This window comes from Macrotis lagotis, chromosome 1 (genome assembly GCF_037893015.1).
Source record: "Macrotis lagotis isolate mMagLag1 chromosome 1, bilby.v1.9.chrom.fasta, whole genome shotgun sequence".
Lineage (NCBI taxonomy): Eukaryota > Metazoa > Chordata > Mammalia > Peramelemorphia > Peramelidae > Macrotis > Macrotis lagotis.
Genome location: NC_133658.1, coordinates 425323187 through 425346622, shown reverse-complemented (window position 1 = coordinate 425346622; position 23436 = coordinate 425323187). Strand labels below are relative to the sequence as shown.

Below are 23436 nucleotides of genomic sequence, written 5' to 3'. Positions count from 1 at the left end.
AAGTGACTGAGGCTGGATTGAACTCAGGTACTCCTGACTCCAGGGCTGGTACTCTATCCAGTGTGCCACCTAGTCACCCCCAGTTTTCTTACTTATAAATTGTAATAACTAGTAAATGCTAGTTTTATAGGGCTTTTAGATTTTACAAATATTTCATTTTTCATCAAGATACTGAGAAGAGCTGTCATTATCCCCACTTTATAAATGAGGTAGTTGGAGGCTGGACTTGACTCAGATCTGATTCTAGGAAATGAGTAGGTAGATCAAAGTAACTCTGAGGTTGTCTGTACTCAAATACAATTTTTCTTTAAATTATGGAGGCAGATTTTGACTCATTATGAGGGGGAAAATCTTAATGCTGAAAAAATATGAACTATAGTTGAAATTCCTGATCAAGTTGCCCAAGGTCCCTTCTAGCACTTGGATCCAAATGAATTTGAATAAGCAAAAGAATAGATTAAATAGATAGATGATTAAAGAACAAATGAGAATTACAGGCCTTAAAAATCTTAACATTCTTTATTGTACTTTATAGGGCCAGGTTATACATGCTTGATGCTTAAAACTGAGTCATAGCTAAATGCTTCTCTTGATGCAAAGTCATCTGAATGCTTGATGCAGATGTTTCAAATATAGTATTTCTGCAGCTACAATCTATGAGCTAATGACAAACCAAGGAAAATTCCAGAAATGGTTTAAAGGAAAAATGCACAGGAGATGCACCGCTTGAGTCCTTGAATTGTGGCCTGTAGTTGTCACCAGAAAGTGGATAAAAATGGTATTTCTCCATGACCTGGTTTAACTAATCAAACCATTTAACTATTCCCAGGTGATAAAAGCCTCCAGATTTTGAAGAAAAATTCAGTTGAATGATTCAGTAGTTACCCTTCCTTCAGTAATGAAAAAGTGCATTCCTTAATCCTGACACATCATGTGGCACTCACAAATGTCATCCAATAGAAATTAATGAAGATTCTACTCAACATTCAAATGCTGTCTTTTACAGATTTGACCTGTAATTTCTTCTATACAGAATGAAATGGAGTCAACATAGGAGAAACCTTTTAGGCTGTGGAAAAAGAAAATCAGTCATTTTTTTCTTGCTCAGAATTTCAATGACTTAAAGCTTCAAAAGTAATTAGACATGCAACTACACTGTTATTTGCATATCATTAAGTTATAAAACAATGAAAAACAACTGCTACATTGGGTCCAGACAAAAGCTGTTTTCTGAAATTGTCCCAAATTGGACATGAAACCAGACTGAGTTCTCTCAAGTTTCATTCTTTTTCTATGATTAGTTCTCTTAATAGGATAAAGTATGTGATTCTAACAGTGAATAAAAATAAAACTGTAAGTAGGAAAATCTAAAAAAAAAAAAATCCCTGTTAAATCCCCAAAAATCTAACCCCAACAAAAATTAACCCCAAACCTCAAATTCCCTATAGCACGTATATATATTATTTAATATAATTTTGTACAATTAAATTTTAGTCTTTTAATTAAGTCCTCTTTTTAATACCTTATCATGGCACAGGTTTTCTTCTTTTTTGGTTCTCAGAACCTGTGTTTGTTGTCTGACGAACAGCCTAGCTAAGTGCATTCTTATCAGGTTTTGCCAATAGATTATTATAGGTTTTGGCCACAACAGCTCCTGAAGACTTGCTGCTACATGATCTGCATTGCATGTGTGGTGGGAGAACCCATAGGGATATCAACTCATTTACATTACACTTTAAGGTTTACAAAGCACTTTCCTCACAACAACCCTGTGAGGTAGGTTGTGCAAACACCCCCATTTTACAAATAAGCAAGTTTGTCTGATGACATAGCTATGAAATGGTGAAACTAGGATTCAAACACAAGTCTTCTTAGCCCAAGCCGAGTTCATGCTCTTTTTGATACAGTACTTGCTAATGCATGGCTGAGATCACAGATGTTTTGAGACATTAGTGGGTACTTACATCTTCCTTTCAAAGAGATGTTATTTTACCTATCCTGAGGGATAATGTATTTAGAGAACAAATGTATGAAATTGAAACCTAAGAATTTAATAATAACTTGCTACATCCAGGTTTAAAAATAAGGCCAGGGTAGCTAAGTGAGGTTTTGAATCCTGGCCTCCTTTGATTAAGTATTACATGCCAGAGGCGTGCTGTCTGAATTCCTTGACTAAGAAATCCTGGTGCACTTTGAGGTCATTAGCATTAAAGACCCTTAAAGGCTAAGCTTAGGCCTGTTTGAAAAAAAGAAAGGTCAGGGTCAGGCAGTTTCGGAATCTAGTGCATCCTTCTCCATTCTCTGCAAAATGACAAAAGCAAGGACTTAATAGTGCTTTCATTATGACTTTTTGTGGTCATCACCTAATATTGGGGGGGAAGATTACCTCAAATTTATAACACAGGACTTTTGTGTGCCCATCCTTTGTCCTCTCAACCATCTTTTTCTTGTTGCCATTTTCTTCAAGTATAAAGCTAGTCATGTCACCCCTTTAAATAGCTTCCTGTCACTCAATAAGGGTTTGGACACCCCAGCCAAGCACTACAGGCCCTAGGCTCTATTAGTCCTCTGACCTCTCCAGTCTCCTTCACATTGCTCCTTACTGTGGGTGCTCATCTTCTGAATACTGTGTAGAGCTTCCTCACCATTCCAAGAGCCTTCCTTCTGTTGGAATGTTCAAAGTCTCCTCTAGGAATTCTTTTATGCCCCCAACCCTAAATGATCCTCCCTAGAAAAGTACTTTGTACCTATAATGCTTTTTTTTCTATACTATACATACTTTGTATAGAAATGCATATTTGTTTATGAGTTGTTTCCTGTTGGAGCTCTACACTGGAGAGCAGAAATTTGGGGTCAAGAGGATCTGGTTTGAAATCCCAGGCTCTTTACTCATGAAATGTAGGAAAAATATTTCACCTCTCTGTTCTTTATTTTCATCTATTTGAGGAGTTTTTGTCCCATTAATCCAAAGTGAATGGTATAAAAAAAGCTTTCAATAATTAAAGATGGGGGTTGAGATGTCACTTTCATTTTTCTCTTACAGCCTATCCCCTCTAGTACCTAGCACAGAGCTTTAACAGTTACTGAATATTTTTTAAGTTCCCTATGACATGAAGGTGTTGGCAGAGGGAAACTCAAAACTTTTGGCCAGTCTAGGTTATGCATCACTCTTGGTTTTGTAACAGTCTGGACAGGAAACACAGGCATGCAGCAACCTTTCCTTGGTCTGAAGCTGCCTGACCCAGGAAAGAAAACCTTATTTTACATGAGAAAGGTTTCCAGGTCTAAGTGGCTTCTTAGAAAAGTAGCTCAATTCTTTTGACACTTATTAAATATTTTACTCATGGCCTCCAAGTTTCATTTTTCTTTATCACTTTCTCCATGGGAGTCAACAGAGATGGAATTTTCAGAAAGATTATATAAACAGAGCTACTGACACCTTTCCTAGGAGCCAGGGATACAAGGCAAATATAAGAAATAAGCCTGTAGCAGTAGTCAGATCAATAAAAGATTATAGATTCAGAAATATATTCAAAGTGATTATTTCTCAAACTTAGTAAGAAGTAAGAAATAGTTGCCAAATCCTAATATACCTGGAATGTCATAGACTTGGGCATGTTGTGTAGAAGATTACCTTATACCTGATCTACAAAATACCAAGCTAGTTAGTAGGAAGGGAAAAAAAAATACACAACAGAGAACAGTTTAAAGTAGCTCTTAATCTTCCACTTAGGCACTTTTCATATTTTAATTTGTCTTATGGGATACCCAGTCACTCCTCACAATAAACTAAGCTTTTTTAGGACAGGGACACAGCTTTACTAATTGTTCTATCACATGCACAGAATACTGTATAGATTCTGTTTAAAGAATTTCTATAGAAGTATTTTCAAAAAGAACATTAGCAGAATCATTTGCACACAAATCAATTCCTAATCAAATTTTTACTTATTGCATTTAGGAAGAAAAAAGAAAGGTACTTATCTAATCAGGCTTTGTTGACCAATATAATAGCCATTTCATTCGAAACAGCTTGTAATTTAATATTTTTGCAAGAACAAAGATAGGCCCTACTAATCATTCCAGTTTATAAACTTCTACAAAAGGGTCAATTTACAGATTAATCATTTTCTTAAATTCCTCAATCTTTAGAGTCAGATCATCCAGTAAAAGGCTAATTCTCTGGACAGACTCCCCCCGCCCCCAAATGTCCAAAAAGGAGAAACTAACCAGAAATTTAAGGATATAAACATCTGATGAAATGTAAATTTATATCTGCTTATAGATAAGAAAAATGAAGGGACAATATTCTAAATTAAGTTAAATCTTTACACCTATGGTCAGAAGCCCTTTAGCAATTTTAATGTTTTTAGCAAATTATAAATCTTAAACATAAGCAACACAATTCAAGATCAACAAAGATAAAGAACTACTACTTTCTCAAGGCTGTGTTGATCACTGTTACTGTAATCCCTTTATAAAGAAGTTGTATATTATTTCTACCAATCCCCATATGAAACTTCCTAAAAAACTCAAAAATCCTTACTTTTCATATGGACAAGATAAGTGTGAAAAGAGGCTACAAGAACAGGAAGGGTGGGTTGGAAAGGAGGATTCAAGACATGCCCAGGGGTTAACAAGGCACAGAGGAAAAAAAAGGTCTACCTTTAGAGATTTGCTTTTTATAAACATGGGCCTGTCTTAGACCCCCCTTTCCAAGGAGCTCCAATAAGTATAATTACCAGGTGAACCTTTCTGCAACCTGGTCTCAGTCAGTGAGATATCAGTGTATTACAGGACTGATGAATGGAAAATGTAACTAGTGGCTCAGTTGGAATTCTGATGACCTCACACAGACACAAATAAGCCTTAGGACAATCAGAGAAAGTATGAACTATTTTATATTACATTAATAAATTGGGACTCTGTGCCTCATGTCTAATCAAAGCATAGTATCATGTGTGCCAGCACACAGTTTTAAGTTAGAAATCCATCCAAGGGCTTACTTCTTACACACACTGCCAAATACAGTAAAGTCCTATGTATCTCAAAAGTCTGAGGAATAGGATTGTGGAACAAAGAACAAAGCTGGAAGGAACACCAAATTCCAACTCTCTTATCTTAAAAGATGGGGAAACTCAAGCTCAGAAAGCGGAAGTGATATCCTTAACAGTCATATTATCAATAGGACAAAACCAGAATCAGCACATACATCCCTGAACTCACAGAAAAGTTTTTCCCACTGGTATGATTAACTGAATAGCAAACTTTTACCTGGTATAGGACAGGTAATCCAAGAGACAGCTGCTTGAGATTTTTATCCTTCTCCCCAAAAGTGGAGAGAACAATAGCCTAAGAGGTAAAGAGAAAATCTGCCATGTGATCTTGGGGAAATCTTTTTCTCTTTGGGCCTCAATTTCCTTATCCGTAAAATAAGTGGATTGGAATAGATTTCTAATGTTCTTATCCAGTTCTCACTAATCATCTAGGTAGCATGAACCCTATAGGGCCTAACCATATGACAATCACTACTGTTTAAATGACCACCAAATTAAGTATGACAGCAGGCTTAGATCAATTAATGATTGTAAATGAAGCAAAATGTTAAGTACATAATTAAATCCATTTAGTCCAGTTATTTCATATATATATATATATATATATATCATACCTAAATACTAAAAATCAACCTAATCTTTCTTAACAATTCAGAAGGCACTTATGATGACCCTGAGGCCCTGCGAATGTCTAAGTGATGATTATTGTATGGGACAATACATGTAGAAAGTTTAGAAGGGATAGATGGACTGAGTCAATTAACCCTGATATAGCCTAAAAATTATTTTTCAAGAAAGAAATCACTGATAACAGCTACTTTACTTGTTTCAGTCTCTCATAAAAGCACTGACATAGAAAAAAGCATCTGGCTGTTTGGATAAGGAATTTACTGTATTGTGGCAGTTTGTAAAAATATTTTCAATGTGTCTGATACTTAATTTATTCCTTGAATAAAAATTCCGAGATTATAACCATACCTACAACATGAGAGGTAAAATATTCCCTGAGTACAATTTTGTAACAGTCTAATGATAGTCACCTTGCAAAATTGCACTCACTGTCTATGTGGAAGCATGCAAGTTACCAGCTCTTCAGTGACTCTTTGACTGGTACCAATGGGGAAACTAGCATTGAAAGATTCTACTGGAGAGAGGAACAAAGGCTTAGAAATAGCCCATTCCTTTATAGGAGAAACAAACACATTAAGGGGAAGGCTCAAAGGCTCACTGATGACCTTAAAGGCAACTTCAAGACTGTAAATAAAGGTTTAGATATACCACCTCACTGGAGTAATGAGTAACCCAATCTCTTCTATGCACTGCCTCCCCCACCCCCCACCCTGTAGCCCCAAAAGTGCCACTGGGAACATCTTACCTCAACAAAGCACATAAAGACCGTCACTGTCAACACAGCTTCATTGAGTGGCTTTGCCATGGCAGGGGTAGGTGCTGAAAGAACAAATGCATCACCAACGACAATTCAGCCATCCTGAACTGAGGAGTTCTCAAGTATCCCTAATCCAGGATGTCCATTACCTATTCTGATTTTAGGCAGATCTTAAATATACAATGGTCTGTAAATTTTCGGGCACCGCTTTCATCACAAATCACTGTAACTGAATGCAAAAGTAAAGGAAACTTGAGTAGCTTTATTTAGCTTCTAATTTCTGGGAGGCTCAAGAATTATTATTCTGGACAACAAAAAAAAATAAGACTGTGCTTACAGATCATTTTCTGCCATTTCTTTCTTTAGGACCACTATTTTATTGTTGCCCTTTCTATTACATGGGATGTACATACTGGGTGTTAATAAAAAGTCAATGCCTGTACAATATATTCTACAACTGAGCACCACTTTCTGTAACTGAACAGGCATAGAGAAATTACACGGAACATCGGCATCTGGCAGTATTTTTCCAAAAAAAGTGACTAAAATGGGTTTAAATTGATTAACACTATTAAATCACATCTAATATCTGATACTACATGATTTCAATACAGCTATACGATACAATTATACAAAATGTGTTAACATCAAAGAATACAACCAAAATTAAGATAGCAAACAAAACCTATATAACTTTTTTTTTACAGGAAAATACTTTTGAAGTATGCATGTAACTGCCCATTCTTTTAAAGAAAATCTACTGCAAGCAAAGTTATCAACCTCCGGAAAAAATCACACATAGCATTACTAAGCATATCCCCAAGAAGTGTACAATATGCACACTTGGAAAATACAAAATTAAAAAAATTGTAAGCAACAGGTGAGCTTCATATTTATAAGAATGTGAAAAGAAGTCCATTTTTTAGCACTGTCGTATAAAGAATTGTCTTTTTGATGCAAGTTCATGAATTAGCCTCCTACTGGGGGCTGCACTTTACAAAACACCATGTTCTTGAAACTGGGCTACAGAGCAAGATAGAGCATCTTAGCAACGTCATCTTAAAAGGTTTTTTTTTGTTTTATTTTTTTGTTTTATTTTTTTTGTTTTTATTTTTACTACTTTATCAAAACATGTCCTTTAGGTGTGTAGGATTCAATTTTTTTTTTAAAAATTCTTTCCTAGAAACAATATACAAAGGAGAGGCATATTTATTTCCAATCATACTCCTCTAAGATGCTTCTCGAGTTCGAGAACATTCTTCCCTCTTCTTTTCACTGGTTGTTTTTGGCCTTAGCATGTGTTAAGATGTGAGATTTCAGGTTAGTTGACTGAGCAAACTTCTTATTACAGCCGTCGAAGGGGCACACATAGGGCCTGTCTCCAGTATGAATTCGCACATGTGTGCGTAAATTGAAGTCCAGTGAAAAGCGCTTCCCACAGCCTTCGAACGTGCACTGTCAGAGGAAAGACCACATATCAAAACTGTTCAGCAACTTTGATAGTTACCTGGGAGATGAACTAGCAAAATTTCTCTTTCTCTTTGGGATAGCTCACTCTCCCTTAAAGAAATTAGATACCTCGATAAGCCAACTATCTTCTACAGTTTCTTTCTAGGGAGATTATATGATGTCTGAACAGGGATCACACTGACCTGACCTCTCCTGTAATGTGTAGAGGTAGTCAAGACTGAATGTGAATTCAAGATACAATTTGAATATCTGCAAACTGACAGAAAAATTACTGAATTAACTGGCTCCCTAAAACTTAAATTATACCATGCTCCCTAGCAGTTTTTTTAATTTCTAATATTAAAATCTAAAAATTGAAATCCTGCTTTTTAAAACATTAATCAATTTATTATATTAAGTTCTGTATAAAAGATAATCTCAAAGAAACAAAAATTAAGCTTATTGCTACAGATTAATATATTAAAAGTATATATATATTACATGACTACACTTGATTAATTGAGCTAATTAGATATAAATGATATATTTTGATCTTAAGAAATATATCAGAAAATAATTCTTAAATATTATCTTGAAAAATTATTAAATATTCTTAAACCATAGCACAAAGACAAAATTATAAACTTCCTCTAATAGAAGATTGCCATTTTCTCCCCTAGCAAACTTTTCCCCAAATACCTGGTTAGAGGTAGTGAGCGAACTACATATGGAGCCAAAAGAAAAAACAAAACAAAACAAAATGTAATACATCTAAGGTAACTCATAAATGCTAAAAAATACCATGGCTTGTATATGTACAGTATATCGACGCTACTACCTTCCAGCCCATTTATATTATATAAAGCAGACAGAAGAAAGAATAAGCTATACCTGAAAGGGCTTCTCTCCAGTATGAACCAGTTGATGCCGTTTTAGTTTTGAACTCTCAACAAAAGCCTTTCCACATTCTGCACATACGTGGACTCTAGGACCATGGGTGTGCAGATGTTTTCTCATGGCAGAGTTATCCCTGAACATCTTTGTGCATCCCTTAAAGCAGAGAGAAAAACTTCATTATTTTTGCCTAAAATTTTTTAATTATTCAAATCCTATTAGACTAGAATACTACTGTCACCTTAAAAAAAACCCCAAAACTTCCATCAGTCTGCTCACTTCTGCCAACCCACAATTCTTATTTTACTTAAAAATTACACTAAAATTTACTTTACAAAGATCAATGATTTCAAGTATTTTTAATTTAGATTCTTCTCTAGTGGTAAATGTGGTTAATAATCACTTCAAAATAAATTACAGAATGTTAAGAGACCAAAAAGGCTATCATGCAGTTTAACCCTTTTACTTTACAAATGAGGAAACTGGGGCCCAGAGAAGGGAAGTGACTTGCTCAAGGCAGCATGGCTCATCTGTGGCAGAACTGGGACTAGAACCCAGGTCTCCTGATTCTCTATCTAGTCTATTTCCTTTGTATCTCCCAAATCTGTTGTCCACAAAAATATTAATGGAAAGAAGCACTGATAAAGAAATGGAATTAAAATGATGGCACTCCACCACTACCTTTGGTGGGCCCCATAGTCTTTGGTGCAAGTATGGTCTGTCATTCTCCATCTCCTACTTCCCTCTTTCTTCTCTCTTTGCCTCTTTCCCCTTCTTGACAGAGAAAGAAGCAAGAGGGTCTCCAAGGAATGGCAACTACAGAAGAAATTGATTTCTGTGAGACACGAAGAACAGAGAGAAGCAGACAAACTGACTACCAATGCAATGCATGTTGAGGCTGATGAATATGTGGTGCTTAAGAAGCGTGTCAATAACAATTTCTTCTGCAGTTGTTGCCAAATAATGGAGTGGTTGGAAAAATGATAAAACAGCATGATAGAAGGACAGAATAAATAACTGTTTGAACAGTTCCAAGACAAAAGGGTGGTATATGGTGAACAGAGTTGAGATTGAGGGTTTTAGAGGAACCAAAGGCATTTCACCTTGACTACTAAGTAGCTATTTGGGAAATTAGATTTTTAAAAATTAAAGAAATGAGAGATGGTAGAAACTTAATATTACTATTTTTATTCTCTTTTCACTTCTGATCCCAATGAAGTCCTTCCTCACAAATCTCAAAATCAATCCAGTGAAGTCAGACTGGGAAACAAACTGTGAATACTGAATTATATAATATATGGATTTTGCTGAAGCTAAATTTATGCATCTTTACTCCCTACCTTGAGACATTTCCTTGGTTTTTTTGTTTATCTTATTCCCTTTACCAACTTCTAGACCTAACTCAAAATTCTTCCTCATGGTTGCATGGATGTATCAGTAGAGAATTAAGTCTGGGAAGAACCTACTGCAAGCTAGAAAGGCTTTGATTACAGGCCTAGTACCAAGACTATTTTGCTGTTGTATGAAACTAACCTAGAAGAGAAATTCATGCCCCAAGTGAAGAAAGATTGTGATCAGTCACCGAAAGTCTGAGTTGAGGAAAAACAATCCTATTGTCCCAATAATTTATCAGAACTTTGAGGTAAAGATAATATTAGGTTAGTACCATTTGAATAAATTCCAAATACTGATAAAATGCTTAAAAAGGAAAATACTTAATATTATATTAATAAATAGACTGGGATGACAGTGCTACTCCCTTTATCTAAAGCGGACTTTTAGGAAAAAAGAGCTACATCAAAAAGCTACCTACACCAAAGAGATTATCTAATTCAGAGATAAGTCAAATCTTATTTTAACAAAAGAACTCTAGGGGCAAAGTGTTGTCAATAGGAAGATGGAAAAATGTAATAAAAAAAACATTCTACAATGTAATGACAATTATCACCAAACTCCCATAAACCCCCTAGCATTACTTACTTTATGAGGGCAAGCTATTGTTCTTGGAGCATCATCTTCTTTTATTTTTCTTGGCTTCATTCTTACAAAAGAGAGAGAGACAGGCATTTGCAGGAGTGGGTAGACTCAACTGAAATAAATCATATTCCCTGAAATGTTATCCTAATATAAAAATTGTAGAGCTATCATAACTCAGAGTAGGAGGGCCTCAGAAGACACCTAGTTCAACCAGGATACAAATATCTAACATCCTTGCTGAGACTTCCAGTGGGGTAAGACAACTCACTACCTATACCAAGGCAGCTCATTCTACTTTTTGTTAGCACTAATGATTTTATAAAAAGTTTGTATTTAAAATACATCAAGTCAAAAATCTGCCTTTCTGCAGCTTCAACTCTTTATTTCTCATTCAGTCTTTGAATCAAATGAATACTATCCTGAATACAGACCTTGGGACACCCATCAGTTGACTAATTGTAGTAAGGTTTGCTAGTACCGGTTTAAGTTCAGCACCATAAAATACAGCTTTTATTAAATGCTATTAGGCTTGATTTTCATCTCTCTAATCTCTACTAAACTTTGGTTATGTATTCTACATAGAATACATATGTATTCTACATAAAATAGATTCAATATATTTTATGTTAGACATCAATGAAATCCTAGAACCAGAATAAAGAATCTAGGAACTGATGTTTTAATAATCAAACATTCTGACAAAAGTAGAGCATGGACTGTAATATAGGTCATGGAGTAAAGAGATTTTCTTTAATTCTGACTTTCCACTGTAAACCTTAGGACAGTAGGTAAAGAATTAGAAAAGAATTGGAAAAAAGTATGGGCTTAAGAAAAAAATGCTATAGGAACAAGTTATTTCCACAGAGCTATCTATAGTTTACTTACAAAGTACTTTACCTTGTCAGTTCAATTGTCACTAGTTCCATTTTTATAGAAAGGAACAGAGGAAGCGATTTGCTAAGTTACATGGTAGAACCAGGACTCAAACCCAGATCTGACCAAGTCCAGTGCTTTCTACTCCATACATAGCACTATGCTAATACATAAAAGCCAAGATAGTAATTATAATAGTGGGTCACAGTAGGGTTCGTTGTAAACACAAAACAATGTCCAAATCTCATCAACTGTTACTATGGGGATTCTTACTGCCAAATGAGGTACAAAGAAAGAAAGAGATCAAAGGATCACCACATGTAGAAAGAAGCCTCAGCTCTTTGATTCATGGCTGGTTCCTAAATTATGCTCTGACTTACCTGGCATTTTCACTGACCTAAAACTTGGGTCTTTTGGCAAAGGTGTATAAAAACAAAACAAAACAAAACAGCCTTCCCTTCAATTTCTCCCTTCTCCCTTAGGATTTACGTAGGGTAGAAAGGAAATAATTAGACAAGTTCTCAAAATGAGCAGACTCTTGTAGGGACCAAATACCTAGGTATTCTCACAAACAGATGAGGTATAGGTTAAGTGCCCTCAAGAAAAAGGCTATCAATCTTTGTAACTGGATTATCACTATAATTAACAAATATTTTCTAAGTATTGTACTTGGCTTTGTTCAGTAAAAAAGACTCAAAAATCTAGGGTTAGGCCAGTATCCATATCTAGAAGTAGGCTATACAAGATTTTTTAGTACCACTGCTCCACCTAGAGGTTGGATCGAAAACTGCTAATTCTTAGAAGTCAGTGCCAATGATACCAAATACTATGACTTTTTATTCAAATACAACAGGCCAAATTTGAAACTTGATAAAAATCAAGTTTTAAGAGCTCTAGTTTTAATGAGAATTCTCCCACATTCTCATTCTGCATTAATAAAAACCAAAAAACAAACCTATAATCATTTTTTATTTCTTTTAGTTTTGAAGGCTTCAAAATGAAAAAGCAAAAAATATTTCCAGTTATAAGACAAAAATGGGCATGATACAATGAAACTTTAATCAAGCATCATCTCTCCTTTTTTAAAGTTAAGGGAGAATAAATTTCAATTGGAATATTTTAAATTACACCCTTTGATTCACAAGTCTTGTGTCTCTCTCCACCTAGAATTCTTTGTAATTGACTATGTTTACAATGACCCAACAAATTTAAATAATGAATTAGTAATGAGAATAATTATCCATTAATTTATTTTATTTTTTAAAGGTTTTTTTTGCAAGGCAAACGGGATTAAGTGGCTTGCTCAAGGCCACACAGCTAGATAATTACTAAGTGTTTTGAGACTGGATTTGAACCAAGGTACTCCTGGACTCCAGGGCCGGTGCTTTATCCACTACGCCACCTAGCTGCCCCTCAAGTCTTGTTCTTAAAGAATCATAATAAGTTAAATATTTGAGGGCAGAATAAAAATTAAGAGTTAATGAGGCTGGTAGAAAACTAAAAAGACAATTCAATTTCTGAAAAAGGGTGGTTTCTTAATTTTAAAAATGCTATCCAATAAAGATTTAATTTATCTAATCCTACTCAGAACATCCACTGGCTTTCAAAGGTATTTTGATGAAGTATCTTTTTCTAACCACTTAGGAAGTAATTAAGATTGAATACCAGAAACAAAATTTAAACTTGATAGATTCATGGGTTAATGAGGAATAACCATCTAGAATTACCTGAAAGTGTAAACCATTGCCCCTTAAAAGCTGAGGATGAGACAGAAGAAACAGGCTAGCACAAAAGACATTTTATTTAGTAGATTCACAAAATTGGATAAAGGAAATCCAACCACCATATTTTTTTTAAAGAGCTCAAAATTGACCATTTCAACTCCAAGAAATTTTTGTTTTGGGAAAGTTGGCTTCTTGAAACAAGCACAGTTAAAGCTGCAAAAGGGTTATCTTAGTGCCAAGGGACATGAAATTAAGTTTAATTTACATTGTAAGAGTTTCTACAGCAATCTATAATCCCAATATCATGAAAAGGTGTTTTAGAAAGAAGTTCAAGCCTGAGAAAGGAATGCAGAGTTAGTGGAAACATCACTCTTCCATGTCTTCTGATACTATCACTGATCTCATTTTCATTCTGCTAGGTTTAGGGGACTTTTAGATGGATTATCCAGGAAATTAAATTTTTTTTTGAAAGATCTTCCCTAAGAATCTGAGATATCTAGAAGTACAATGGGCTGCCTTTTGATATAGCAAGTTTCAAATCACTGGAGATCTTCAAGTCTGGTGGGGATGTCAAGTGATTCACGTTTTAGGTTATGTACTTGGCTAGATTCCATTCAACACTGCAAAGGATTATGTGCTTATTAGATTGATACAAAATACAAAAAGTACAGTTTCTGTCCTCAGGAAGTTTATATTCAATTATGATAGATAACTTCTAAGATCCCGCCTACTCCTGAGATTTTATGAACATTCTGGAATCCTTGGAATATATGAGCAGGCCAAAAGCCCATATAGAACTTACCACTTTATAGAAAGGATGTCATTGCTTTTGAAGAAATTTGATAAAAGGTTTAATGATCAAATCATTTCAGAAACCAAAATATGTAATGAAAATTATCCTCAAATGAGTTGCTCTTAAAAATATTACTGACTTATATATCAATTTGTATACTGTCTGGTGGATGCTCAGAGAACTAACTTTTGCAGTCTGTTGTGCCAAAAATCAAAATGAATTACTTAAACAAAATTAAGGGCAAAACCAAGAGCTACAATTGACTAAGGACACTTAAATCCCCTTCCAAATTTATATGTATATATACACATATAATTATATTATATTTTATATATATATATATATTAGGTTCTTGCAAGGCAAATGGGATTAAATGGCTTACCCAAGGCCACACAGCTAGGTTTTATTAAGTATCTGAGATTGGATTTGAACTCAGATACTCCTGACTCCCAAGGCTGGTGCTCTATCTGCCGTGCCACCTAGCCACCCCTAAAAATGTTTTTAACTGGGAAGATGTTCCTGTTCAAACTATACCAATTAAGTTCCTACTGGTCATAAACCTCTCAATATGAATCACTTATAATTAGATCATTTTACTACTTTCTTTTTGGCTTGAAGAAAAGGAGTCTTAAGTACACAACCCCCCATTTCCCCTCAACTCCACTTGAAAACAAAGACAATTTTGGAGCATGGGTAGTTTATGGAAAGCAACATGGTGTGCCAAAGCACAAAGGCACTAAACAGCAGGTGGCAGAGATGGAGGATGGGTGGAAAAGGGAGGTGGATCAGGCCCAAATAAATTTGATGTCTAACAATTTTCTCCAAAGGGAGTAATTCAGTCTTCAATGCTATTTTCTCTATCTCTGATCAGATACCTTCACCCATCTCTATGATAGGGTTACAGTGATTAAGAGAACTAGACTTAGAATCAGAAGACATTTGTTTGAATACTAGTTCTGCTTCTTAACAATAAATCAGTCGTTTCACCATTTTGTGCCAAAGTTTCCCCATCTGTAAAATGGATACCATTTGCTCTGCCTTCCCACAGATGATTTATAAACCAATTTGTAAAGCCATAAAAATGTTATGGAAATGTGAGGGATTGTTATTATTATTCTATATCATGCTAGGTCTCTCAAAGTCATTATTTTCATCACAGTCAACAGCACATTCCAAATGCTGATTTTCTCCCATTCCCATGCTATCAGAGTGACCCCTGGATTTAGAATTTATCAATTTACCCGGATCAATTACAAAGTGCTTTCTATAACCAATGGTATTATCATTGTTTTAGAATGCTTCTAAATAAGGAATTCAATGCATATAGTTCCTCAGTTTACAACATAAGTGGGTTAAGACCAGAAGAGAGAAAAACAAATTGGACACAGATATATAATCCCGGGGGGGGGGGCCGCGGGCTGCAGGCGCGGGGAATGATCGCTTTTAACCAGAAAGAAATTATTAAGAAACATTCCATAAACCAATCTAGAAATGTGGTAGTTTTTCTTTTAAAAGGCCCTCCCCCACCAAGTTTAAGACAAAGCTTTCGCATAATGATTTTATAATGTGATGAGCTTTAAACTTGTATTATAAGCTACCTACTGACATAATTTGGAAGAGAAATACTTAATTCTACACTAGTGCTCTTCAATAAATAGTGTCTTGCTGCAAGGTGCTATATTTAATTACCATTGGATAAGGCAAGTCAGGTCAACTTACCTGATGATGCTAGCAGAAGGAATCAAGAAAGCATATCACCACTACCATAAGTTAACAATAGTATTTTCTAGTTGCCCATAGCATCAATTGAATAAAGTATAGTTACAAATAGGTCACTAAACCACAGTGAAGGCTAACGTACTTCAACATCAACTTCGAGGTCCAAATAACCTCTGACAATGCAGTCTTGTTCCATGAAGTCTCCTCATTGTTAAATGTTATGTACCCTTTAAAAATTTACAAAGCTCATAACTTAAGTTGTCATGACAACTCCATGAAATAGGCATGCCAAGTTATTATCTTTTATTTGAAGCTGAAGAAACTGAAGGCCAGTGAGTATTGGAGACTGGTCCTGACTCCAAATAGAGTTCCATAAAGTTCCATTTTCTTCCTAAATATCATTTAAGTAATATTTTAAAGTCTGCAAAATGCTTTACAGGTTATGTCATTTGATCCTCATAACAACCCCGAGAAACAGGTACTATTATTCTTATTTTATAGCAAATTAATAAAACTGATGCTGGGAAGTCAATGTTACTGGTAAACCCAGGATGATAAAGACAGCTAGCATCTAAGGCAAGAGCTTTTGCACATGGGCATTGGTTCAAATGTCTTCTAACTTTCACCAGTTATTGACCTAGAGAGTCCAAGTCAGCTGCCTGTGTAGTTAGGGATAAGGAAATGGCTGCTTAATGATCTGACCAAAACAATCTATCACATTGTATCAGAGGTACAGAATGGGTGAATAACTCCCTAGAATCCAAGATTCCTAAATGTCAATCAATATACTTTCAAAATCAGGAAAAAAAAAATCAGCCAAGTTAATGTGGTAAAGGATGATTTGGTTTCTGTAAGGGAGACATTTTTTCTGCAATCTATGACCTCAAAGACTCCAAAATGCTGCCACACTAATTAGCACACTTTGCTTAAAATATAACTTACCACTTTTGTTTTTCCTCATAAAATAATACAAACTACAATGGTGACTAAGGCACAGTAAATATCATGGCTGGTCAGAACTTAAAGAGTTTTTCTAAAATTTTTTTTTTAAATGGAGGTACTGGTGGGGGTGGCGGCAATTTTTGTGACTTACCTAGCAAATTCAGCCAGTTGCTTAGGATCTGAGAGGTCAATGCCTGGTATTCCTCCAGGAGGAAGTTTCTTGCCTGTCATGTACTCAGAATAATCAGGAGGTGAATTCTCTCCAATGATCTGTTCTTCCACCACTGTCTCATGGTCAATGTCTTTTTTATCATCTGAAACACATTATGAGATTACCCTAGGATTTATAAAGATGTGTAGATTCAGTTAAAACTGCTTTAACTTCTCAAAGTTAAAGTAACCAGCAACATACACTTTCCTATAGTCACTTCTTTCTTCTACTGAAACTGCTATTCCCCCCCCACCAGATATTCAATGATTTTTCTCTCGCCGCCAAATAACCTCTTTTTAACAATCTCACTGACTCCTCAGAACAGATTCCTAAAATATCTGTCTCTCAATTATGATTATGACTTCCCCTTTTAAAAATTCCATTGTTTTCCTAATATTAAATCTTGACCTTTTAAATAATGCATTAACTTATTATAAGGCACTGTAATAACTGTGTGAGATGTAAAGATATTTTAGTTCCCACCCTTAAGAATCTTACAAATCCCCAGAGATGATTCAAGGTAGGGGAGAGGGAATAGAAGTGATGATGATTATACACACACACAATGACAAAAACTTAAATCATATTTAGTTGAAACAAAATTTAGTAGAGATAACATGTAAGACTTGGGGTAGAGAAGAAAAGATTTCTTCTTTATTTTAACTAGCATAACTCAACTCCTCATGATCAACTGCTTGGAAGACGCCTGCATGTGGAATATCCTGCATTAAAGCAGTTCAAATCTAATACAATCAAAACCCAATTACCTTTCCTCCCTATTATTTCCTATATCCAGTTACCAAGTCTTGGAGAATGATCTTGAAATCTTTCATATCTTTCCTGTTCTTCCTGGGAAAAAAGGTTAAGTTCTCCAAAAATATCTTCCTTAATAATCTTTGGAGCAGAAACTGTAGTACGTCCACTTTCCTGTCTAAAACCCAAAGGAATACACTAGATTTTGACTTCATTGATTTTGGGAACTACTAGTGAGGAAACAATTTCTGAGTATAAGAAAGTTGCCTAGAGAACTGAAGTTTAGCGACTTGCCCAGGAACATGTAGCCAATAAATATCAGAGACCAAGATCTACACCTTCCTGGTTCCAAGGCATTCTCTATATCCACAATAATCCAGGATGTCTTTGTTTTATAAGATCAACAATAACCTAACTCTAAAGGCTCCCTGCTTTGAATGTGGTCCTATATCCAAACCAAAATATAATCTGCATGTTCCAGAGAGATCTTCTGTTTGAAATTATTAGGTTATGTTTCCTAACAGGGTCTTTACTAAAAGCCAGGCTGACCTTTTTCTTGACATCCCCACAATATTTATTAATTTTATCATCTGAACTTTTCTGTCCCCCAATTTGCCCCTCCTAACTTCTTTGCTCTTGTGGCACTATCATCCTTCTAATCAACCCTCTGGCATAGAATTTCAATTATTTCTAATTTTTCTTTCTCCCTCCATTTGTTCAATTGTGAAATCTTCTCTCCCAACTCTTCGATTTCACCTTTTTCAAGTGTCTGCCACAGTATCCAAAAAGTCTCCCATTTGTTAATATTTTTCACACAGCTACCAAAATAATCTCATAATTTATATGGTTAATAGAAACTCCAGTGATTCCTATTCTCTACTATGGGGAACACAACCCGGTTTGTCAGTCAAAACAATCCAAGATTTAGTTTTAACCTACTCTTTTAGCCTTCTCTTCAATTTCTCTATAAGCTATCATAATAGTGGACTATTTATGAAAAGTTCCATAACCTTGTGCTTTACTTTTGTGATCCTTTTTCCTAGAATCTTCTTCCCTACAGACCTATTGACTCAACCTTTCTTTTTCAAGTCCTTATCCTAAGAACAGTACTTTTCTTAGCAAAGCAAACTTGCTTGCCCCCAGTAGAGATGACATCCCCAAACTCACTATCTGACCTGCCCCATTTACCCACAAAAGCACATATATAGCTCTAAGTTTGTTTGTTTGTTTTACTGCCAGGGACAACAAATTAAGAATATTACTGTTGAGCATACATCCCGTATAAAAAAAAATTATTTATGCAAAGAGTTAAGAACTATTTTTATCCTTACTTTATAGATTAAAAAAAACCTGAAGCCAAGAAAAGTTTAAGGATATTGACCAAAATTGGATGAGATTTCCAAGTTCCCTTTCTACTATGTCATAGTTTCCCCATACATAAGGTGGTTTATAAGACAATTCCCCAACACTATTAAGTAATACTTCAGAATGCTACTTTGGTGTCTTCTTCCTTATCCAACTACCTTTACTCCCATTCTAAGCACTGAAGCAAAATATCTATTATACACCCAGAAGTTTAAAAATGATTCAGTTTTAGTTTTTAGTGTCTCTGCAGCTCTGCAGGGAAAAAAAAAAAATCTGAGTGTGGGAAAAAGTCTGGGCAATGGCTATCTAACACATACTCTTTCCATCCCCCTACACCACAAAATGGGAACACCAGTTATTGTGTTGTCAGAGGAAAAGGTGATCAATTTTCTCTCTTCCTTAATCTTTTATCTCCCCTCACTCAAGTTTAAGAGCCTATGTACTATAAACCTCAAATTATTCTCAGCGCTTGTCAGACAATCACTGTTATCATATGCTAATAAAGTAGAAGCAATCATGGAGATAAAAACAAGAGGTTCAGTTAAAAACAGGTCAATGAGGGCAATGGACAGAGCACCAGCCCAGGAGTCAAGAAGAACTGACTTAAAATCCCAGCTCAGACACTTGCACACCATTTTACATATCCTAGTTCTAAGGAAGTCATAGAATTCAAGCTTTGGAAAAAATTGAATGTACATTTGAAGTTTAGTAAAAATGTTAATTAAAATGAAATGTTAATGTCAATAAACAGGGAAAAAAATTAAAATAATAAAGTCCTTCTATCTTTAAATTCTAAAGCTATATAAATACACACACACACACACACACACACACACATCAAGTCAAATGGGATTGGTTATTTGGTGACATAATTCTTTTACCCAACAGATGAGATTTGATTGGAATCATTAGAAGGAACTCATCCACAGTATTAAGACTACAGACATTTGAGTACTATTTCTATAAAACAATTATGCCAAAGTCATAGCTGAAAATTTCTCTATTAGGGGTGGCTAGGTGGCGTAGTGGATAAAGCACTGGCCCTGGAGTCAGGAGTACCTGGGTTCAAATCTGGCCTCGGACACTTAATAATTACCTAGCTGTGTGTGGCCTTGGGCAAGTCACTTAACCCCATTTGCCTTGCAAAAACCTTAAAAAAAATTTCTCTATCAAAAAAGTTTGTACTTATGCCAACACTAAAAATATACACATAAATGAGATCCACAAAACAATCTTGTCAGGGAACTTTACAGATAACAACATTGTAGCTCAGAGAACAAGAATGATTTGCCAATAAAGGTCTCTAAACTATTAAGCAGGATCATGTAAAAAAAATCTTGGTCTGGAATTCTGGAAAATATTTAGCCTTTCTAAGAGGCTGACTGTTTGGTTCCATTACAACTCCACTGGGCTCTCATTTTATCAACTAAATTAAGTATAGACATTTAAAATATCATGGGCACAATGCTATAACCTGGTATACAAAGGACAACTTTAAACAGTATCTGGCTTTAAGGAATTTTACATTCTAGAAGGTGAAATTATAACATCTAGTAAAAAACAAAGTCACTTATTTTGGGAAAAGAGTAAGGGAAGGGAAAAAAAATCAAGAAAAGGTCTCAGTATCTGTAGGAGAGTTTCTAAAAGGAAACCTCAAGGGAGGACATTATAAGCAGGAGGAATAGTCTATACAAACATAGAAAGTTTTGAGTGTGAGGAACAACAAACAAACCATTTTGGCTGGACACTAAGATGACTGAAGAGGAATAATGTGTAAGACTGGAAAGGGAGGCTTTGTTATTTGATCCCAGAGGCAAGGGAGCCTTAGAATTCTTGAGCAGGAGTGACGACATGGTCACACTAGAATTTAGCAATCATTTTGTTGTCAAGGGCAACTATGTGGAGCAATCAATGAAAAAGCTGACAAATTAGGTGTAAGGAGAACAATGAGAAAATTACTGCAATAGTTATGGGTAATATGGGCCCTCTAGCTAGAGATTCTTTGCTAAAGCTAACCCTGATTTGGTCACCTGAATTATCTTCTCACACCCAATATCTTCATTGAGTAAATTGCTTCAATTGATTCTTGCTTTTGAATCCCTCCGGTTTGATTAAGACCCACCTTTTCCAGCAGCTACTAGATGGCCCAATGGATAGAGCACCAGCCCTGGAACAAGGAGGACCTGAGTTCAAATCCATTCTCAGACACTTAATAATTTACCTAGCTATGTGACCCTGGGGCAAGTTACTTAAATTAGACCATTAACAGGATCTTGTTCCTGTACTGTTTGCCCATCTCCATCTCTTTGTTTATATCTCATGTGCTTAAAATGTATTTTCTCCTGACTAGCTATTTCAAGTCCCCACCTCTGATTCAAGCTTATAGGTTTTTTTCCCAAAGCAACAATCTAAAACTGTAGAAGTTGCAAATTAGCTGCATTGGTATGACTTTTTCTGACCTGGGAGATCCTGACATTAATCAAATTAAAGATTGAAGTTTTACCTCTATTCACCTAAAACCTGCACTAACTATGATGGAGTATAAATCATTTGAGACCAACAATAATTTTAACATGGCTTCATTTTTGGACAGCAAGTCATATCTACTGACATCAGGCTAAGATCATCTGATGAAATCAGAAGACTCTAAATCCAACATGATCTCACTATTTTTATTTTGATTTGGTCATCTGAATGCTAGATTTTGTGGTACTTTGTTTCAATGCTTCTTTTGTTGTACTGTTAATTCTTGTTTTTATATCATTCCAAGGAAATGTGCAAAAGTTATGAAGCTCTAGTACACTTCAACCATTGTTAGAGATATTACAGGAACTACTGGTCTGGGGAAGTCAAATGTTTCAAGTGTCATTCAAGTCCACAATCAAATATTTTTTGATCAATTGCTCTGAAAAACAAAGGCCTATGATCAAGCACCAAGCACTGACAAACTCTTTATTGTTGCAAAAGTCTAATTCTCAAAAAACAAGCAAAGGCCTTCAGAGAGACTGCAAAGATGGAGTTGTTACTGATTCCTCTCCTGTGTGGTGTAGACTTCTTGAAGTTGAAAGCGCATTAAGAAGAGCAGTAATCAAACTGTTAACCACTGCTATGAAGAAAAAAATATACTTGTAAGACAATATAAAGACGGGAATACTACAGAATGAAAAAAATTACTGACAAAACAGTTTTTCATTGAGATTATATCAAAACTGCTGACTGAAGTACAGGTGAATGAACCTGTATAAACCTTGTTATCTTCTGTCTAGAAAATATTCAAACCAAGTAAAAATGTTTTGGGGATTTATTCTTAGGGGACCCTGAAAGTCTTATTCCTACTGAATGATAATCTGATAACTATATTGTTATACTAAGAAACAGAATTCCCAAGTAGATGGAATACCAACCAACATATCTTTAATACAATACCACACATCACGAAAGATTAAGAAATCTTTTTTTGGGTTTTTTTTTGCAAGGCAAATGGGGTTAAGTGGCTTGCCCAAGGCCACACAGCTAGATCATTATTAAGTGTCTGAGACCGGATTTGAACCCAGGTACTCCTGACTCCAAGGCCGGTGCTTTATCCCCTAAGCCACCTAGCCGCCCCTAAGATTAAGAAATCTACCTAAATAGATGAATATGCTTTGACAGAACTGTGTCCAAAATAAAGTTTCATGATGAAGAATTAAACAACTAAAAGAAAATCTTGTGAACTCAATGCCAAAACATGCAAAAAACTGATTGCCTAAAAGGCATTATATTACAATTTTTAAAAAAAGATGTATTAAAATTTGTAAGGTTTGCATGTCAACAAAATTATTTAAATTTGTCCCAGCTAATTTGTACAATGTACCTCACAGAAGCATATTGTAAATATATATAAAGGTACCTTGTAAACTAAAATGCAAGGCATTATAACAATTTATGTTTTGAGGTATTCTTTTTAAGAATCATTTCAGATATTACGATCTCTTCAATGAAAAGAGATCCGTCTCCAGCCTTAAAACCTTCTCTCACCATTATCAAATGGAAAGAGCAGTTATAGCTATCTACTTTTATGTTCTAAACCCCCCCCCCCCCAATTAAACTATGAGCATCTTATAAACTGAAGACACTGGTTCTGGTTTCCTTTGTTGTAAGGGAGGGTTCAACTATATATAGCCAGAACTGAATGGAACAAGATATCAACAAAACTTTTAAAAAGAAAAAAACATTACAAACTTCTTGAGGACAGGACCTTTAAAAAAAATCATTTTTGTGTCAACCTTGTGCTCTATGTATTTAGTCTAAAG

General features: G+C 35.2%; 1 protein-coding gene across 2 annotated transcripts in view; it reads right to left on the bottom strand.

Moving 5' to 3' along the window:
* Positions 1-500: 500 nt before the first annotated feature.
* YY1 (YY1 transcription factor) overlaps positions 501-23436 on the bottom strand; it is a 40229-nt gene continuing 17293 nt past the window's right edge. For both annotated transcript variants that reach the window (XM_074213081.1, XM_074213080.1), the window contains 5 exons: positions 16967-17129; positions 10768-10828; positions 8785-8943; positions 6433-7899; positions 501-1069 (listed from right to left, as the gene is read on the bottom strand). In XM_074213081.1, the coding sequence (XP_074069182.1) occupies positions 7717-7899; positions 8785-8943; positions 10768-10828; positions 16967-17129 (566 nt within the window). In that variant the 3' untranslated portion in view covers positions 501-1069; positions 6433-7716. The remainder of the gene's footprint in view (positions 1070-6432; positions 7900-8784; positions 8944-10767; positions 10829-16966; positions 17130-23436) is intronic.